The 19,795-nt window shown below is 40.4% G+C and overlaps 1 protein-coding gene across 1 annotated transcript in view; it reads left to right on the forward strand.

The window, feature by feature from the left end:
• Positions 1-1,438: 1,438 nt before the first annotated feature.
• The window catches only part of DPT (dermatopontin), a 39,284-nt gene continuing 20,927 nt past the window's right edge, over positions 1,439-19,795 (forward strand). The window contains exon 1 of the mRNA XM_060133688.1: positions 1,439-1,778. Within this exon, the coding sequence (XP_059989671.1) occupies positions 1,474-1,778 (305 nt within the window). The 5' untranslated portion in view covers positions 1,439-1,473. The remainder of the gene's footprint in view (positions 1,779-19,795) is intronic.

Genomic DNA, 19,795 nt, shown 5'->3' on the forward strand with positions numbered 1-19,795 from the left:
TTATAGAAATGCAAATCAAAACCTCACTGAAATACTACTGGAAACTAGTAACTTGTTAAAATGGTTAAAATAAAAGAAACTGCAATTTTTCTGGGAGGGATGCACTATAGTTCAGCACTTGAGAAATCGGGTAGTTTCTTACAAAGTTAAATATACACTTAATCCAGTACTCTCACTCCTAGGTATTTGCCCAAATGAAATAAAAATTTCTTCTCACAAAAACCTATTCATGGACGTTTATAGTAGTTTTATTCATAACTACTAAACACTGGGAAAGAAAAACAAATGTCTTTCAACTGGTAAATGTATAAGCAGTCTGTAGTACAGCCATAACATAGAATACCACTCAACAGTGTAAAGGAATGAACTATTGACACTAACACACAACAATATGGATGGATCCAGAAAGCATTTTTCCTAGTGAAAGGAGTCAGACAAAAGGCAACATATTGTATGATTCCATCTATTTGACATCCTGGAAAAGGCAAAACTACAGTGACGGAAAGTAGATCAGTGGTTACCAGGGGCTGGGTATTGGGAAGGATTTGACTACCAAAGGGCATAAGGGGACTAGAGGGTTGAGGGAACTGTTCTGTGTCTTGATTATGGTACTGGTTGAACGACTGTATGCTGAATATAGAAGAGATGAATTTTATTATATGTAAGTTATACCTCATTAAAAAGAAAACTCAACACAGAGGGGAAAACCACCGAAGGATAAAAAGTGGCTGTATTCAAATTAAACTCATGACGTATTTGTCAGCCGAGCATGGTTTCTAGGTGTAGATGGGTCCAATTTCAGCAGCTCAGAAGGATGTTTAAATGTAGCAATAATGCCCAACTTATCTCTCCAGGGGCCCATAGTACTTCCATATGTGACTTAAAAATTCTCAGAGTAGCCTGCAAACTGGCATTCCATGCTTATAACTCAGGGTTAAAAGATGTTGGGCTGAGAACTTAAAGTAGGTATCTAGCCTTGCAGAAATGTGAATAACTCTGACCCTTCAACCTATTATTTTGGTGTTTTGAAATCACTTTCTGCATATTTGTGTGGTCCTGGAAGGCTGGTTTGGAGAACAAATACAGGGGTTTGCTAGTGGTGGGGGGTGGGGTAGGGAAGAGAGAAGTGAAGTGCTAAGAGATGAGGGACAAATTTGCTCCTTTTTTCAAGTGAATGTTTCTGAGGTGTGTGAAGCCATTTGCTTTTATAATCTATCTGCTAAGTTGTTCCTCCTCTAGGGAGTTTCTTCCATTTGCATGTTCCTTACGTTTTCTTAGAATTCCACCTTAAAACAAACTGAATGTACTTATGGCCAATATCTCGGCGCTGAAAAGTTTTGCTTAAACGATGACACACTGCAGTTGGAGCCTGCTTGCTCGCCCACATCTGGAAGCCACATGTCAGCAGCAGCTGTATAAAACCAGCAGCCCAGCAGACATAGGGTGACATTTTTTGCCAGAAACCCAGACAGCATGGACCTCACTCTTCTGTGGGTGCTTCTGCCACTGGTCACCGTGACCTGGGGGCAGTATGAAGACTATGGGTACCCATATCAGCAGTACCAAGACTATAGTGATGATGGGTGGGTGAATCTGAACCGGCAGGGCTTCAGCTACCAGTGTCCCCATGGGCAGGTGGTGGTGGCCGTGAGGAGCATCTTCAACAAGAAGGAAGGTTCTGACAGACAGTGGAACTACGCCTGCATGCCCACACCTCAGAGCCTGGGGGAGCCTACAGAATGCTGGTGGGAGGAGATCAACAGGGCTGGAATGGAATGGTAAGAGCCAGCGGGCTGCACACGGCCGGTATTATCGCAGCATATCCCTCTCACTGGGGGACGCTTGGTGCTCAGGGAACAGCACTTACTAGAGACTGGGCAAGTTCTACCAGGAACCTTTCCATTGCATGTTCTGGGTGGGGCAGGGTCACTGCTGAGCAGACCGCATTACAGGACAAAAACCCAGAATGGGGGGGTGTCCATGGCAGATGGACTCTTCTGTGGTTCTGTTCCTTCCAGAAGCAGCCCTACTCTCAGTTTGGTCCAGGACTAGTAGGGGTCTGCGAAACGTTTACCAGTTCGCCAAAAGTTAAGTACAGAAATTCAAAGTATTTACGGAACTTTATAGCAATTTAACATTATTGTGACATCCAAGTGACATTTTAGTTTGGTAGTAATTTATTTTGACTGTTTTACAAAAGTATTGGTACCCAATAGTTTGGGGAAAATAAACAATGGGACGTTCACCACAGACAGTTTGAGAAATATTGATATAGAGCAAACGAATGGGGAGAGGGGTCAAAGAAGCTTAGGCAAAGAGAAGTGAAATTAAATAGCTCTCTCCTGCCCCGATTAAATGTGCTCTCTCAGTTTTGAGTACCAAGGTCCTTCTCTCTGTCTGAATTTAAAATGGGTTTCATTGCTGGGAAATAGTTTACTAAAGTCTTTTGGGGAGAAGGACTGTTCTCTTCTGACTGGACTCTGCCATGGTTAATGACATGGAAGTGGTCTGCGCCTGTGTCTTCACTGTGGGGTGTGACTGTCTCACCCTAGTACTTGGTCAGAGCCCATCCTAGGTGCTATGGTCTGTGAGGCCAGTTAATCACAGCAGCCAGGATGAAAGCAGGACCACTGGGTGGGTCGGAGGAATGGGTGGAAGCAGACCCTGTGGAAGGCTGGCCTGGGGAAGAGGAAGCCCAACTGGCAGGCTGTTGTTATGGTAACTGTAGAGAGAAGATTCTTTGAGGACTCCCAGCATGCATGGGGTGTAATGGGGGTTAGGGATGGTCAAGCAGAAAACTCTGAGGGTCACTCCAGCAGCACACAGAGCAATGATGGGAGATCAAGAGGAAAAGACTGATGGGTGGAGGGGACCTCTCAGTAATAAAAACAGTGGCCATTGATTGAGTGCTTACCCTGAGCAAGCACCATGCTGGGGGATTTCTATGCATTATCTCATTTAATGCTCAAAACAAATCTCTAAGTCATTTTATAGGTAGATAGAACGCAGTCTAGAGATCAGGGGTTTCCTCAGCTGGGAAGTGGTAGAGCAAGGATTTGGATTCAGTGAGTCTCAGCTCCAAAGTATATGCGCTTAGCCCTGGTGATGGGTGAGACAGACTTGAGAGTCTGCTCCCTCTGCCCATTGTGGGCTCAGTCAGCACAGCCAGGGCCACAGGACTGGACTCAGGGCAGTTCTTCATCCTGAGGATGGAGGGCTCTGCAAATCACAGCAGAAGCCAGCCCTGGAGGGATTGGACCAGCTTGTTTACTACCATGACTGAGGAGGGGCTCAGCCAGCCTGTGGAAGGGATGGGAAGAGGGTCACACAGGCAGCTCCAGGTCAGGGGCCCCATTATTGGGCCTTTCTCATCCCCCTCACTGCCTCTAGTGAGCAGATTTAATTATCCAAACCCCCTTCTGACAGATGGCTGACTCCGAATCCAGCCTCTCACCTCAATGACTGACAGTCTCCAGTGGTTCCCTGTAGCCAGGCCAGTTGCCTGGCACAGAGCATGGGGATGCCCAAATTACAACTGTCTGTCTAGTCCTCCAACTTAGGGGGCTATTATGTGGGTGGGGCCCCTTTCTAATGTTCCCCTTGTAGAGCCACAGCAAAACACACTCAGATGATTTCTTAAGCCCCAAAGGAAGAGCCCTGGGCTGTGAATCAGGAGGCCTGGATTTAGATCCTGGTTCTAAAGACAACTTGCTGGGTGACCTTGAACCACGGGTTCAGCTCTCTAGGCTCCCACCACATTTGGAAAGTGAGCAGTCAGACTGCATGATCTCGCAAGGTTCCGTGGCCCCAGTTCTCTTTCCTCTGCTTGGCTCTGAAAAGACAGTTGGATTTTTCTTTCATTCTGTTGATTCTTGTGTTTACCCCTGCTAGGGAGAGAAGACAAATTATGTTTAGTTTCAAACTTGCCAGAGTGTGACTGGTTTGTCATTAACTCCCAAACTGTTTGAAGAAAAGTATGAGAGGGAGTAGAAATTATATGATTTTGTTTGACCCATGCAAGTCGAATGAGAAACTGACAGGCACAATCTCTCTTCCACCTTCTCTTCTTCCACATTTTTGAGTACGCAGAGTCAAGTGATATTTTTTTTTCTTTCTCCCTTTCCACCCTCTGTTTTCTCATCTCCTCCTCCATTAATCACAGAGTAAAAAATGTACAAACATGAAAAACAGTAGGACTCAGCTGTCCCAAGACTGATCTCAATTATTCCAGAGGCATTTTTGTTGGATGATTATTGCTTTGAGTTTAGACTCCAGTCTCAGTGAAAAATCTGGAAGGAAAGAAATTGCTCATAAACTGGGGAGCAGTTATATCTTCCCATTGGCTGCAGGGTCTTAATCTGTTCCGGAGGAAGAGTTGACAGTTTTGTGCAATTTGGCTGCCTTGTATAACTACATTAGCTTTCAGGCTTATTTTAAGAGGGGACGAGGAATCTTGAACACAGATGTGACAACAGTACATAGGGTCTGCTAAAGACACTTGCTAACTGGAGCACAGTCTTTAAAAAGTACTTCCGTCAAGGCTGAGTGACTTGTAACACTGCTGTTTTGCTAGGGTTTCTCTGTTGAAAATCACTTCTTCAGTTGGCAGATTCTGAAGTGTGCATGCTGGTCCCTCACTAACAACTGCTTGGAGGCTTTACCTGGGTTCCATGAGTGGCATTTTGCCATCTCAGAGCATGCCTCAGTTGTTCTTGGGGAGTATTCTCAAACCTGGGTTGACCCAGGCTGCAGGACATGTGGGTCCTGTGTGGAACAGGATGAAACTGGAATTTTGTAGTGAGGCTGAGCTGGAGTGTGGTGGAAGGGGCTCTGGTCTTAGAATCAGGAAACTTTGACTTGCAGCTCCTGTTTCTATCATCTCTGAGCTCTGTGGTCTTGGGCATTCAGTTTCTCATTCTGGAAAAAAAGAAAAGAGTGTGACACCCACCTCACAAGCTGTTAGAGGGTGTTACCATGATGCTTACAGGAGAAAGTGTAGGAGAACTCTAAAACAAATCTGAATCTAAAACAAATTCTTGGCACATCATGGACAGTCAATAGAGATTTTGTGTATCCGAAATTTGATGAGGCTAATTTGAGGCAAACCAGCTTTACATGGAGTCTGAATTCAGAAGAAGAGCATTCAGTATATTGACATCCACTTTTTCCCCAGGGCTTCAAAGAATTCCCAAGAAGATATTTCAAAATGGTAGCTTGTTTTAGAGCTAATTATTTGAATTTATGAATTTACCAAAGATAAGTCGCATGATAGAGAAGAGGAAACCATGTTACTTCCACAACATTCCAAAATCATGAGCTACTCCAAATTTTGGCAGTTTTATCCTTGGCTAAGGTACAAGCCCACATAAGAGCATATAATTCAGCCTGTTAGGCTGAGGTAGCCATAGATGAAGGTACTGCCTCAACAATATCAAAAGAAGTTGCAATAGCATACTCAGCACAACATTTGCCATTGTCACCTTTTAAATAAGAACTACTAGTGAACCATGAATAGTCAACATTACCCAAAGAATTTCCTACAGATCATTTACAAGGAGTCAGTAGGTGATCCATCAGTGTTAAGAAGTCAAGAGGAACTTCATCAGTGACAGAGGGGAGAAGAGTAGCAGAATTAAGATTATTACAACATAAAAGAGTGATGTGAGGAACAGCTAACAAAAGGACTTCTTAGGAAGTGAGGCAGCTGAGAAATGTTGAGTGTGATGAGAATTTTCAGGAGAGCTTCTACTGAAATGGTGAAATGGTCCTGGACAAACCTCAACTCTAAGTCCTTAGGTTTTCTCACCAGTAAAATAAGAGCATTACAGGGACTAGTTAAGGGACAGTGAGGCCTTGAGCCTTGTAATCTTCTAAGATGGTTTTTATGCCTTGAAGGGCTTCTTTACTTACAGGATGTTGATTAATTCTGGGAAGAGGTTTTAAGAGATCTATCTGAATCTTGATGGGGGATGGGCTGTGAATTTTTCCAATATCAGCTGTAGATTTTGCCCATAAGGAGGGTGGTAGTTGATTCAATAGGGGTAGATGATCAGTGTTTCCAGAATAAACTCTAGTACCATCAAAAACAAAGCAAATAAAAGATGTCAAAGAGTCATTTAATTCACCTGGTTGGCTGCTTGGATAACTACTGTCAATTCTAGAATTGCTTTCTCCTTTGGGGAGAAAGAAAATTCTATATACTTCTCCAAGAAGTCTTGACCTAATAAATGGATGGGCAGAGAAACTAAGGAGAAGGGGGTATGTGTCTTTCAAAGGGCCTAAACAAAAGGGAATACGTCCAAGGACAGAAACCTCTTGAGGTTTATTAGAGATCCCTACTATTTGAATTGTTTTAGCGCTACAAGGCAAGGGGTGATTGACAGTAGAGGGGTTGAGTACCAGGAGTGTGACTCCAGTGTCAGTGAGGTCTGGAAGAGATTTATCCCCGATCTGGAGAAACGTTCTTCAAGTCAGTTAAGAGGGAGGATTGGGAAGAGCACCTATAGTTCCCAGGAGCTTAGTCGCTGAGAACCGGGAGGATGTTGGAAAAGGCTGATTAGAGGGCTGAAGGCACCTAAAGCACTTAAATTTGTAGCAAATTCTTTTCCAATGTCCTGGCGTTTTGCAATAACAGCAGAAACTCGGGGTGGGTGGGGGATCATTTAGGGGCCTTCACTTGCTGGAGTTGAAGGTTAAGAATTTTGTCAGTCTTCCTTTTAGGTGACTCATTTAAAGTATGAGAGAGCTGGTTTATCAGATTAACTAAATCTGCAGTGGACAAATTTTCCTGTTCCGTCCTGGTCCTTTTTACCAGAAGGGAGATGTTCTGGGTCAGCCTATGACTAAACATAGAGTTACAAGCTACATGGGTGGAATCAACATCTGAAGAAAGACCAGAATTTGCTTTAAAAATAATATGAAATCTATTGTAATAGTCATAAACAGGTTCATCAGATTTTTGTGTGCAAGCCTGAATTTTGTTCCATTCAACAGTCTTTGGAAAAGCCCTAGGAATTCCTCAACGAAGTCACTTATTGATTGCCTGAGTCTGATCATATAATAAGTTAGTGGGCTGGTCTTTCCTCTACTAACAGTTTTCATTCAATGCTGGGCCTGGCCTTCACCTACAAGCTTATGAACAAGCTGATGTTAAGTCTTAGAAACCAGGTTGATAAATCTGAATGACTATATTAATTCAGCAAATCTGTGAGGATCTCCAGTTACTTTGGGAGAATCTCTGACCTTGACTCACAGTTCAGTGTTAGTCCAGGAAATATAAGATATTAAGGGTTTGTCCTCTGGATCCCCCAAAGACTTAATGTTAAAGGGATAGGTTCTGATAAGTTCAGAGGAAAAGGGAGTGGGGAGAGTTTCAGAGAAAAGGGGAAGTCTGGCAAGAGAATTAGTATTGGGGAACTGGGGATGTAAGGGATGTGTAGGCAGGCAAAAAGAAGGGAAGGGGGAAGCTGGCAATGGAGGTGGGACATGAGCAGGAGGAGGAGTGAGACAAGATGGTGCTAGAGATGGAGCCTGAGACAGAGAAGCCAAGGAAGAAGAGCCTGAGGCTTTGGGAGCCATGTTACCTTTCTTTAATTGTTTACCTTAGTTCATCTTAAAATCTTATTTTGCAAAGATCCAATTTTAGACTGCTGATAATGTTTGGAAGCCTAAAAATACCGATCGAAATAGGCATTCCATTTAGTTTTGGAAAGTTTAGAGCTATGGTTGTCCCATTTGGTTTTAAGAAAAGTACGTTTAGGGATTTCAAAAGTTCCTCATAATGGTCATTGATATTCTAAATTGCTTTCGGTTAGGTCAGTCCAGTTTGGTTAGACATGCACATGAAGAAGGACCTTGGTTTTCAAACATAAAATGGGCCAGGATCTCTGTAGGGAAGGGGTACCCTCAAAATATTTAGATAACTGGGATCCTATTTCTCAGAGCTTTTTCTCTAGAGTAAAATAATTCTTTTCAAACAACTTAAGCAGCTCAAATAGCTCAAACAGCCTGCAGGCCTAATACCAGCCAGTTCTAAGGGAACAGTCTAGTCCTGGAAGAGCCAGGCAGGAAGCTGCTCAGCACAGTTCCAATAGAACAGCCCCTATTCCTGAAGGAATGGGCTGGTGGCTAGCCAGTTCAAGCTGGATAAGTCTGATTTCAAAAATCAGGCCGAAGTGCCAAATGAGTAGTCGCATACAGAACAAGGTCTTAACCAAAAAAGATGAAACCTTAAAACAGATCCCAAATAAAACCTGGAGAGCTTCAAAACGCAAAGAGGATGAAGCTCAGATCCAGGAGAAAGACTTGTCCTCAAACCCCAGGGTCAGTTAGAAAAGCAGTGAGCAACAATGAGCTCAATGTAGTACCACACCTGTTTGCTTACCAGCCTCAGAGTATCGGGGGTCTTCACTGGACCCACATATGGAACAACAAAATGTTGACCTAAAACAAATAGACAGCCAGTTATAACTCCAGAAAAAAATGGGTTTATTTGGAGGAGCAAAGAATTGCAATTTAGGGTCTACAACTATAGTGAGGCATGCACAAGTCCCCCACAAAACGGAGAGGAGAAAACTCTTTTATAGAGGGGAAAAGGAAGTTGGGGGGGTCTATATTAAACAAAGTTCATGGCTTTTCATTGGTTGCGTTATGACAATCTCTCATTGGCTGAGCTCTTGCCAGGCAAGAAGAGGAAATCTTTCTTCTTCTGTTGGGCTCTGCTATCTTTGAAGGGTATGAGAGCACTCCTTTCTGGTCTCCTAACTCTAATTGAGGTTTCTGCTTATTAATTTTTTACAGTAGGAACTCAGTTTTCCATAATCTGATTCTAACTGAGACCAAGGTTCTGTCTAGTACGGAGCAATCCGTCCTGATTCATTATTCTGATCATTCAGTACACACAGTGCTCACCTCTTCAGAGAAGTTTTCCCAGACCACCTCCTCTAAACCAACGTCTCTCACACTCTACTCCCCAAGCTGCGTTACGTTTCCCGCAGTGCTCTTGTCATTACATGATTTGTATTTATAGTTTGTCCCCTTCAGATTATAAGCTTCATGAATGTAGGGACTTTGTCTCACTCACCACTGTATAGAATATTGCCCAGCACTAGAATAATGCTGGCACATAGTGGGCCCCACTAAATATGTAGCAAAAGACCAAATAAGACTAGTTAGTGCCTCGAGAATCTCACAGTGCCCTAAACAAAGAAGCCTGAGATCTTCCTGCAAGGGAAACCATTTTGCTTACATTTTTTAATTTAATTTTTTATTTTATATTGGAGTATAGTTGATTTACAATATTGTGTTAGTCTCAGGTGTACAGCAAAGTGATTCAATTATACATATACATATATCCATTCTTTTTCGAATTCTTTTCCTATATAGGTTATTACAGAATGTTGAGTAGAGTTCCTTGTGCTGTATAGTAAGTCCTTGTTGATTATTTTCTATACAGTAGTGTGTATATGTTAATCCCAAACTCCTAATTTATCCCTCCCCCCCAATACATATATACAGGGGAATACTACTGAGTCATAAAAAAGAATGAAATAATGCCATTTGCAGCAACATGGATGGACCTAGAGATCATCATACTAAGTGAAATAAGTCAGACAGAGAAAGACAAATATCATATGATATCACTGATATGTGGAATCTAATGATACAAATGAATTTATTTACAAACAGACTCACAGACTTCAAAAACAAACTTATGCTTACATTTTTGATTCTCAATATTCCAGTGTCTATACTATGGGGCTCAATTTTATTGTACACAACTCATTTTGGCTTCTTGCATTCACCACCATGCAGGATGGTCTTTTTTGACTTCCTGAAGTTCTCTAAACCATGTGCAGAGGATGGCTGACACACTTGTTAGCTCAGGATAAATTCTTTATTAGGTTTCCATTATCCCACAAATCGTAATGTCCCAATATGCTTTTAAAAATATAATAGCAAAACTTTTTATTGCAAAAGCCATACGCGCTAAATGCTACATGGTAGCCTGGTTTGGATCCTGTAACAGAAAAAGTGCATTAATGGAAAACCTGGTAAAACCTAAATGAAGTCTGGAGTTTAGTGATGTACAATGTTAATTTCTTAGTGTTCATAAAGGCACCAGAGTGATGAAAGATAACTTTAGGGTAATCTAGGTGAAGGGCATACATGAATCCTATGTATTATCTTTACAAATCTTCTGTATCTCAAAAATTATTTCAGAATTAAAAGATTAAAAAATAAGGAGGCAGGCTGGTAGAGTACATATTGGGAGTTTAAAAGGCAGAGTGTAACAGAATCACAAAATCTCAGCACTGGCAGGGATCTCATGTAAAATCCAGAACAACCTCCCTACATCATAGATTAGGAATTAAAGCCAAGAGTGAAGCAATTGAAAAAGCAGTGAAACAAGTACATTAAGTATAAGTGCTATTATCTTAATCCTAATTGATATGGTGCTTTATAGTTTATAAAGTATTCCTCAGTCATACATTCATTTGCTTATTCATTCACTACCAAATGTTTAGGATCACAAACTTTGCCAGACTCCAAGATTATGAAGATAAATAACATACAGTCTATGCCCTTGTGCTACTCATGGTCTAATCTTATTTGATCTTCACAATAATACTGCAAGGCAGCATTACTATTTCCCCCATTTTATACATGAAGGAACGTGGTTCAGAAGCATTAGGAGACTTGCCTGCTCATAGCTAGTGCAGAGGTGGAACCCAAGCCACAGTGCTGCCGGTGAATATTAAATGTTGGTGGTATTTTTGGTCTTGAATAAAGTTGTAGTCAGTTCTGGGCTAAAGAAGATATCACACCTATGTAAGATTGACCTCTGAGGGAAACAAGGTTGAGTGTGGGAGAATAGAGTTATAGCAGATCTAGGATTCTTGCCAACTTTCCATCTTGGTCATTGTCCTGAGATCTAGGAATCAATTGTCTGAGGGAACCTGGGCTTTGCAAAATGGCTCTTGGCTGTGCTCATAGGATGGTAAACGTTCACTCCTCCCAGTAGGGGATTTGCTTCTGTCTGCATACTTGTCAGATATAATATTCCTAATGAATAAGAGATTTCCACAGAATTAGGATACCTTTCTCTCTCCTCTCTCTCTGTGTGTATGTGTGTGTTTCTTCGAGATATCTTGAAGTAATTGAAAGAATATGGACTTTGGAGACAAACAGAACAGTTCTCAAAATGCAGCCCCACTACTAACTTTAGGCAAATCATGTCAACTTTCTAAGCCTCAGCTTCTACTTTTACAAAGACAATGCCCCAGAATTGTTGTGAGAATTAAATGAGATAATATATATGTATTATTGGCTGTGTGTCCTTTGGGGAATTACTTAACCTCTCTAAACCTGAGTTTCCTTATCCATCAAATGGTGGTGGTGGTGGGGAACTGATTATCCAAGCCCATTTCACGGGATTGTTTTGGTGATTAAAATAAATAATGCAGGTATAGTGCTTAACACAATGGCTGGCACATGGTAAGTCCTATATAAGAGTTATTTATCCTTACTATAACGACTACTCTCTGGAAACTGAAACTCAAAGAGATAAATGTCACACAGTTGGTAAATTATAAAGCTGGAGTTGAAATATACAAATTGCTAGATTACAAAGACCACTGATAGGTAACATTTCGTTTTGAGAACATATAATTCAGTATACATATTAAGTGTACAATATGAGTGTCAAATATTTTTCACATTTCAGATAACACAGTGGTAGTATTAGATCTCTTGGTTAACAAATATTGTAAATAATTGACTTCAGGAGCTCCTGTGGTTAATTAAGCCTGAAATCCCTGCATGGCCTGGAATTGTTCTCAGGCCAAAAGTGATCTCAGGACATAAATACATCTCATAATATAACCTGGATCTTCTCAGAGGCCTTTGGGTTAGCCTCTAGTGCTTGTATTTTTCTAAAACAGGGCAGGAGTTTGTGTTTTGGGAAGAATTTCTATTTCTCCCTTGTCCTGTCCTATGGCTTCCTATCCAGAGAAGCTGTTCAGCAGTTCATTTCTGATTCACCATCTTGAAACCTGCTATATACTAGCAGAATTAAAACCTGACATGGAGAAGATAGCAGAACTCTTACCCAGATGTGGGCAGGAAGAGAGCAGACAGCATATAACTCAGCATTATTTAAAGAGACTGTTCATATCCCCATCATTGTGGCAGGGGGACCAGTAATCAGTGGTACAGTGTTTACCTTCAAAACCCCTGCACTATCCCACGATGAGATGGTTCAGAGATAGTACATGTTAGGTGAAATGTGTGATGGTGACATCAATGTATCATGAGGAAGAAAAATCAGCAAGAGTTACAGTTGTCAAGAAAGGAAGATTTCTTGGAGCAAGTGAGCTTCAAATTAAGTTTTATCATCTACTTTCTGAGGCTAATCTTACTGCCCCACTGGAAGGGTTCAACCTTGATAATTCCTAATGTAGGTTCCAACAGAAAGAGTTTTGTGGAGACTAGAATGTAGCTTCTCTTTCCATTTAATTGCAAATATTTATGATAATAGTAATAATAAAAACTACTACATTTCCTGCCTTCCTGCCTTTTTTTTTAAACATATTTATTGGAGTATAATTGCTTTACACTGTTGTGTTAGTTTCTGCTGTATAACAAAGTGAACCAGCTATATGTATACATATACCCAATATCCCCTCCCTCTTGTACCTCCCTCCCACCATTCCTATCCCACCCCTCTAGGTAGTCACAAAGCACCGAGCTGATCTCCCTGTGCTATGATAGCTTCCCACTGGCTATCTATTTTACATTTGGTAGTATATATACGTCCATGCCACTCTCTCACTTTGTCCCAGCTTACCATCACCCTCCCCATGTCCTCAAGTCCATTTTCTACATCGAATCTTTATTCCTGTCCTGCCCCTAGGTTCATCAGAACCAATTTTTTAAAGATTCCGTATATATGTGTTAGCATACAGTATTTCATTTCTCTTTCTGACTTACTTCATTCTGTATGACAGGCTCCATCCACCTCACTACAAATAACTCAATTTCGGTTCTTTTTATGGTTGAGTAATATTTCTTTGTATATATGTGCCACATCATCTTTATCCATTCATCTGTCGATGGACACTAAGGTTGGGTCCATGTCCTGGCTATTGTAAATAGTGCTAAAATGAACATTGTAGTACATGACTCTTTCTGAATTATGGTTTTCTCAGGGTATATGCCCACTAGTGGAATTTCTGGGCCAAAGAGTAGTTCTAGTTTTAATTTTTTAAGGAAACTCCATACTGTTCTCCATAGTGGCTGTACCAATTTACATTCCCACCAACAGTGCAAGAGGGTTGCCTTTTCTTCACACCCTCTCCAGCATTTATTGTTTGTAGGTTTTTTGATCATGGCCATTCTGACCACTGTGAGGTGATACCTCATTGTAGTTTTGATTTGCATTTCTCTAATGATTAGTGATGTTGAACACTTTCATGTGTTTGTTGGCTACCTTTATATCTTCTTTAGAGAAATGTCTATTTAGGTCTTCTGGCCATTTTTGGATTGGGTTGTTTGTTTTTGTGATTTTGAGCGGCATGAGCTGCTTGTAAATTTTGGAGAAAAATCCTTTGTCAGTTGCTTCATTTGCAAATATTTTCTCCCATTCTGAGGGTTGCCTTTTCATCTTGTTTATGGTTTCCTTTGCTGTGCACAAGCTTTTAACTTTCATGAGGTCCCATTTGTTTATTTTTGTTTTTATTTCCATTTCTCTAGGAGGTGGGTCAAAAAGAATCTTGCTGTGATGTATGTCATAGAGTGTTCTGCCTATGTTTTCCTCTAAGAGTTTTATAGTGTCTGGCCTTATATTTAGGACTTTAATCCATTTTGAGTTTATTTTTGTGTATGGTGTTAGGAAGTGTTCTAATTTCATTCTTTTACATGTAGCTGTCCAGTTTTCCCAGCACCACTTATTGAAGAGGCTGTCTTTTCTCCATTGTATATTCTTGCCTCCTTTATCAAAGATAAGGTGACCATATGTGTGTGGGTTTATCTCTGGGCTTTCTATCCTGTTCCATTGAGCTATATTTCTGTTTTTGTGCCAGTACCATACTGTCTTGATTACTGTAGCTTTGTAGTATAGTCTGAAGTCAGGGAACCAGATTCTTCCAGCTGCATTTTTCTTTCTCAAGATTGCTTTGGCTATCCAGGGTCTTTTGTGTCTCCATACAAATTTTAACCTTTTTTGTTCTAGTTCTGTAAAAAATGCCATTGGTAATTTCATAGGGATTGCATTGAATCTGTAGATTGCTTTGGGTAGTATAGTCATTTTCACAATATTGATTCTTCCAATCCAAGAACATGGTATATCTCTCCATCTGTTTGTATCATCTTTAATTTCTTTCATCAGTGTCTTATAGTTTTCTGCATACAAGTCTTTTGTCTCCTTAGGTAGGTTTATTCCTAGGTATTTTATTCTTTTTGTTGCAATAGTAAATGGGAGTGTTTCCTTAATTTCTCTTTCACATTTTTCAACATTAGTGTATAGGAATATAAGAGATTTCTGTGCATTAATTTTGTATCATGCTACTTTACCAAATTCATTGATTAGCTCTAGTAGTTTTCTGGTAGCATCTTTAGGATTATCTATGTATAGTATCATGTCATCTGCAAACAGTGACAGCTTTACTTCATCTTTTCTGATTTTGATTCCTTTTATTTCTTTTTCTTCTCTGATTGCTGTGGCTAAAACTTCCAAAATCACGTGGAATAATAGTGGGGAGAGTGGGCAACTTTGTCTTTTTCCTGATCTTAGAGAAAATGGTTTCAGTTTTTCACCGTTGAGAACGATGTTGGCTGTGGGTTTGTCATATATGGCCTTTATTACGTTGAGGTAGGTTCCCTCTCTGCCTCCTATCTAGAGAGTTTTTATCATAAGTTGGTGTTGAATTTTGTTGAAAGCTTTTTCTGCATCTATTGAGATTATCATATGGTTTTTACCTTTCAGTTTGTTAATATGGTTTATCACATTGTTGATTTGCATATCTTGAAGAATCCTTGCATTCCTGGGATAAATCCCACTTGATCATGGTGTATGATCCTGTTAATGTACTATTGGATTCTGTTTGCTAGTATTTTGTTGAGGATTATTGCATCTATGTTCATCAGTGATACTGGCCTGTAGTTTTCTTTTACTGTGACAACTTTGTCTGGTTTTGGTGTCAGGGTGATGGTGGCCTCATAGAATGAGTTTGGGAGTGTTCCTCCCTCTGCTATATTTTGGAAGAGTTTGAGAAGGATAGGTGTTAGCTTTTCTCTAAATGTCTGATAGAATCGCCTGTGAAGCCAGCTGGTCCCGGGCTTTTATTTGTTGGAAGATTTTTAATCACAGTTTCAATTTCAGTGCTTGTGATTGGTCTGTTTATATTTTCTAGCTCTTCCTGGTTCAGTCTCGGAATATGCTTTTCTAAGAATTTGTCCATTTCTTCCAGGTTGTCCATTTTATTAGCATATAGTTGCATTTACTAATCTCTCATGATCCTTTCTATTTCTGCAGTGTCAGTTGTTGCTTCTTTTTCATTTCTAAATCTGTTGATTTGAGTCTTCTGCCTCTTTTTCATGATGAGTCTGGCTAATGGTTTATCAATTTTGTTTATCTTCTCAAAGAACCAGCTTTTAGTTTTATTGATCTTTGCTATTGCTTCCTTCATTTAGTTTTCATTTATTTCTTATCTGATCTTTATGATTTCTTTACTTCTGCTAACTTTGGGGGTTCTTTGCTCTTCTTTCTCTAATTGCTTTAGGTGAAAGGTTACATTGTTTATTTGAGATTTTTATTGTTTCTTAAGGTAGGATTGTATTGCTACAAACTTCCCTCTTAGAAATGCTTTTGCTGCATCCCATAGGTTTTGGGTTGCCATGTTTTCATTGTCATTTGTTTCTGAGTATTTTTTTATTTCCTCTTTCCTTTCTTCAGTGATTTCTTGGTTATTTAGTATTGTATTTTTTAGCTTATATCTGTTTGTATTTTTTTACATTTTTTTCCCTGTAATTGATATCTAGTCTCATAGCAGTGTGGTCAGAAAAAATGCTTGATACGATTTCAGTTTTCTTACATTTACTGAGGCTTGATTTGTGACCCAATATATGATCTATCCTGGAGAATGTTCCATGAGCACTTGAGAAGAAAGTGTATTCTGTTGTTTCTGGATGGAATATCCTATAAATATTAATTAAGTCCATCTTGTTTAATGTGTGATTTAAAGCGTGTGTTTCCATATTTATTTTCATTTTGGATGATCTGTCCATTTGTGAAAGTGGGGTGTTAAAGTCCCCTACTATTATTGTGTTACTGTTGATTTCCCATTTTATGGCTGTTAGCATTTGCCTCATGCATTGAGATGCTCCTATATTGGGTGCATAAATATTTACAATTTTTATATCTTCTTCTTGGATTGATCCCTTGATCATTATGTAGAGTCCTTCTTTGTCTCTTGTAATAGTCTTTTTTTAAAAGTCTATTTTGTCTGATATGAGAATTGCTATGCCAGCTTACTTTCAATTTCCATTTGCATGGAATATCTTTTTCCATCCCATCACTTTCAGTCTGTATGTGTCCCTAGGTCTGAAGTGGGTCTTTTGTAGACAGCATATATAGAGGTCTTATTTTTGTATCCATTCAGCCAGTCTATGTCTTTTTGCTGGAGCATTTAATCCATTTACATTTAAGGTAATTATCAATATGTATGTTCCTATTACCATTTTCTTAATTGTTTTAGTTTGTTTTTGTAGGTCTGTTCCTTCTCTTGTGTTTCCTGCCTAGAGAAGTTCCTTTAGCATTTGTTGTAAAGCTGGTTTGACAGGGCTGAATTCTCTTAGCTTTTGCTTGTCTCTAAACGTTTTATTTTCTCTGTTGAATCTGAATGAGATTCTTGCTGGGTAGAGTAATCTTGGTTGTATGTATTTCCCTTTCATCACTTTAAATATGTCCTGCCATTCCCTTCTGGCTTGCAGAGTTTCTGCTGAAAGGTCAGCTGTTAACCTTATGGGGATTCCCCTGTATGTTATTTGTTTCTTTTCCCTTGCTGCCTTCACTATTTTTTCTTTGTATTTAATTTTTGATAGTTTGATTTTATGAGTCTTGGCATGTTTCTCCTTGGATTTATCCTGTATGGGAACTCTCTGTGCTTTCTGGACTTGGGTGACTATTTCCTTTCCCATGTTAGGGAAGTTTTCAACTATGATCTCTTCAAATATTTTCTCAGACACTTTCTTTTTCTCTTCTTCTTCTGGGACCCCTATAATTTGAATGTTGGTGTGTTTAATATTGTCCCCAAGGTCTCTGAGACTGTCCTTAATTCTTTTCATTCTTTTTTCTTTATTCTGCTCTGCAGTAGTTATTTCCACTATTTTATCTTCCAGGTCCCTTATCCATTGATCTGCCTCAGTTATTCTGCTATTGATTCCTTCTAGAGATTTTTAAATTTCATTTGTTGTGTTGTTCATCATTGTTTGTTTGCTCTTTAGTTCTTCTAGGTCCTTGTTAAACGTGTCTTGTATTTTCTCCATTCTATTTCCAAGATTTTGGAGCATGTTTACTATCATTACTCTGAATTCTTTTTCAGGTAGACTGCCTATTTCCTCTTCATTTATTTGGTCTGGGGGATTTTTATCTTTCTCCTTCATCTGCTGCATATTTCTCTTTCTTCTCATTTTGTTTAAACTAATGTATTTGGGGTCTCCTTTTCACAGGCTGTAGGTTCATAGTTCCTGTTGTTTTAGGTGTCTGCCCCTAGTGGGCAAGGTTGGTTCAGTAGGTTGTGTAGGCTTGCTGGTGGAGGGGACTGGTGCCTGTGTTCTTGTGGATGAGGCTGGATCTTGTCTTTCTGGTGGGCAAGACTGTGTCTTATGGTGTGTTTTGGGGAGTCTGTGACCTTATTGTGATTTTAGGAAGCCTCTCTGCTAATGGGTGGGGTTGTGCTTCCGTCTTGCTAATTGTTTGGCATTGGGCTTCCAGCACTGGAGTTTGCTTGCTGTTGGGTGGAGCTCAGTCTTAACGTTCAGATGGAGATCTCTGGGAGAGCGCCTTTCCTGCCCTTTCATAATAAACTTTGTGCTATGCTCTGGGGTAGACACTTGACGTATAGCTTCTCTTTAATCTTCATGTAATACTATCAGGGTAGAAATTGTCATCTCCATTTTGTGGAAGTAGGTATAAATGTCAGCAGAAAGGACAAGATGGGGAATGGAGTCATTCTGTTGGGGCTTAAGAGAGAAATCCAGAACTTTTAAAGCTCCTTTAAGTAGGCAAACATGCTCCCAAATTTGTTTGCCTCTGCCCCTTGCCATTTCACTGCCCCACCATCCCAAGCCAGTCTCTTGTTTCTCTTTTCTGTCTTTAGTACAAATCTACTTCTTCTCTCCAATATCTGTATTGTTGTGGTGTCTCTTATTAGCACAGTTGTCTGGAAAGGATTGCAGACCAAGTACAGCACCTGACATAGAGTAGATTCTAATGACTATTTGTTGAAAAACTTAACAAACATTCTGAAACTCTGTGACCCATGTTATAAATGTCTGATAGCAACTCAAAGGATTATTCTGGGGATAATAGAATTTATAGGAGTCAAACTTTACTCTAAAAGAATGAATCTCCCTTGGTGGAATTTCAACCCTCATCAAGCTGGGTTGGGAGAGAAACACTGGGGAGTAAGAGCTTTGCCACATGGTCTCCCAGTCACATGGAGTGGCCACCAGCCTGGATGATGATCAAAGCTGCTCTTATTTCATATTTTCTGTGGAGCTGAAGACTGGATAGCAGTCCTGGAAACACGTCTGTATGTTTATAGAGCTGGAAGAAAGCTACCAGCACAACCAGCCCACCCATTTGATGGGACTGTAAAAGCTCTTAACCAAGATAGTGCTGCTTTCCTTTACCCTGTTCTCCACTCAACCTAATGCCACCCCCAACTTGCTAAGAGTTTGGACTTTCTTTGAGTTGGGACTGAGACCAGCAGAGACTGGAAGGAGAGACTAAAACTTCACAGAGGAGTTCACCAGCAAAACCAGATATGTGCACACCTTCCAGTCCTGGCCTCCATCATTGGGCCTGACCAACAGCCCTGGACCCAATGAAGAACACAAAAAAACAGTGAGAAAGCCTGGCCGGAGGTTGGACCAGAAGCAGAATGACAATCCTGGAGCAGCAGTTTGTGCTCCCTGAAAGTTCATGACCAGGAGCTTTGGCCTCAGAAAAATCTGAGTTTGGATCCTGGATCTTCCTGTTTCTATCTTCGCCAAGATTTTTGCAGGCATCATTTTATTTCATCCTCACAGTGACTTAGTTGAGGCTCCACACAGCATGTGAAGGTCAGGGCTAGGACCAGAACTCATGCTGCTGATTCCTCAACAAGGGCTCTTTCCCCTGCATCCTATCACTTCCATGTTTTGTTATTGTGGACACAGGAGAAGGTTTTGTCTTTGCTTTTAGGGTGAAGGCCCTGAGAGAAACCACTTTCAGAAAGACCACTTTCTCAGAAAAGGTCCATGACTATTGTCAGAGGAGGAGTAACTGCCTGCTGATTTTCCTTCTAGAAAGTTTCTACTGTCAGGTGGAGCACAGCTAACAGTGCTCCAGTTTGTGAAACGGAGCCTCCAGGCTTCAAAGAGATGATAAAAAAGAAAATATGGCTTTTCAAATGGAGAGGAGAGAGTCCTGAATGAGGGCACCCCAGGATCCTGAGACTCTGAGGGAATGTTCTTAGGGAGTCTGTGCCTAGGGCTCAGCTGGGGTCCTGTCACTGTACACCAGGAAAGCTAC

The sequence above is a fragment of the Lagenorhynchus albirostris genome, chromosome 2 (assembly GCF_949774975.1).
Source record: "Lagenorhynchus albirostris chromosome 2, mLagAlb1.1, whole genome shotgun sequence".
Taxonomy (NCBI): Eukaryota; Metazoa; Chordata; class Mammalia; order Artiodactyla; family Delphinidae; genus Lagenorhynchus; species Lagenorhynchus albirostris.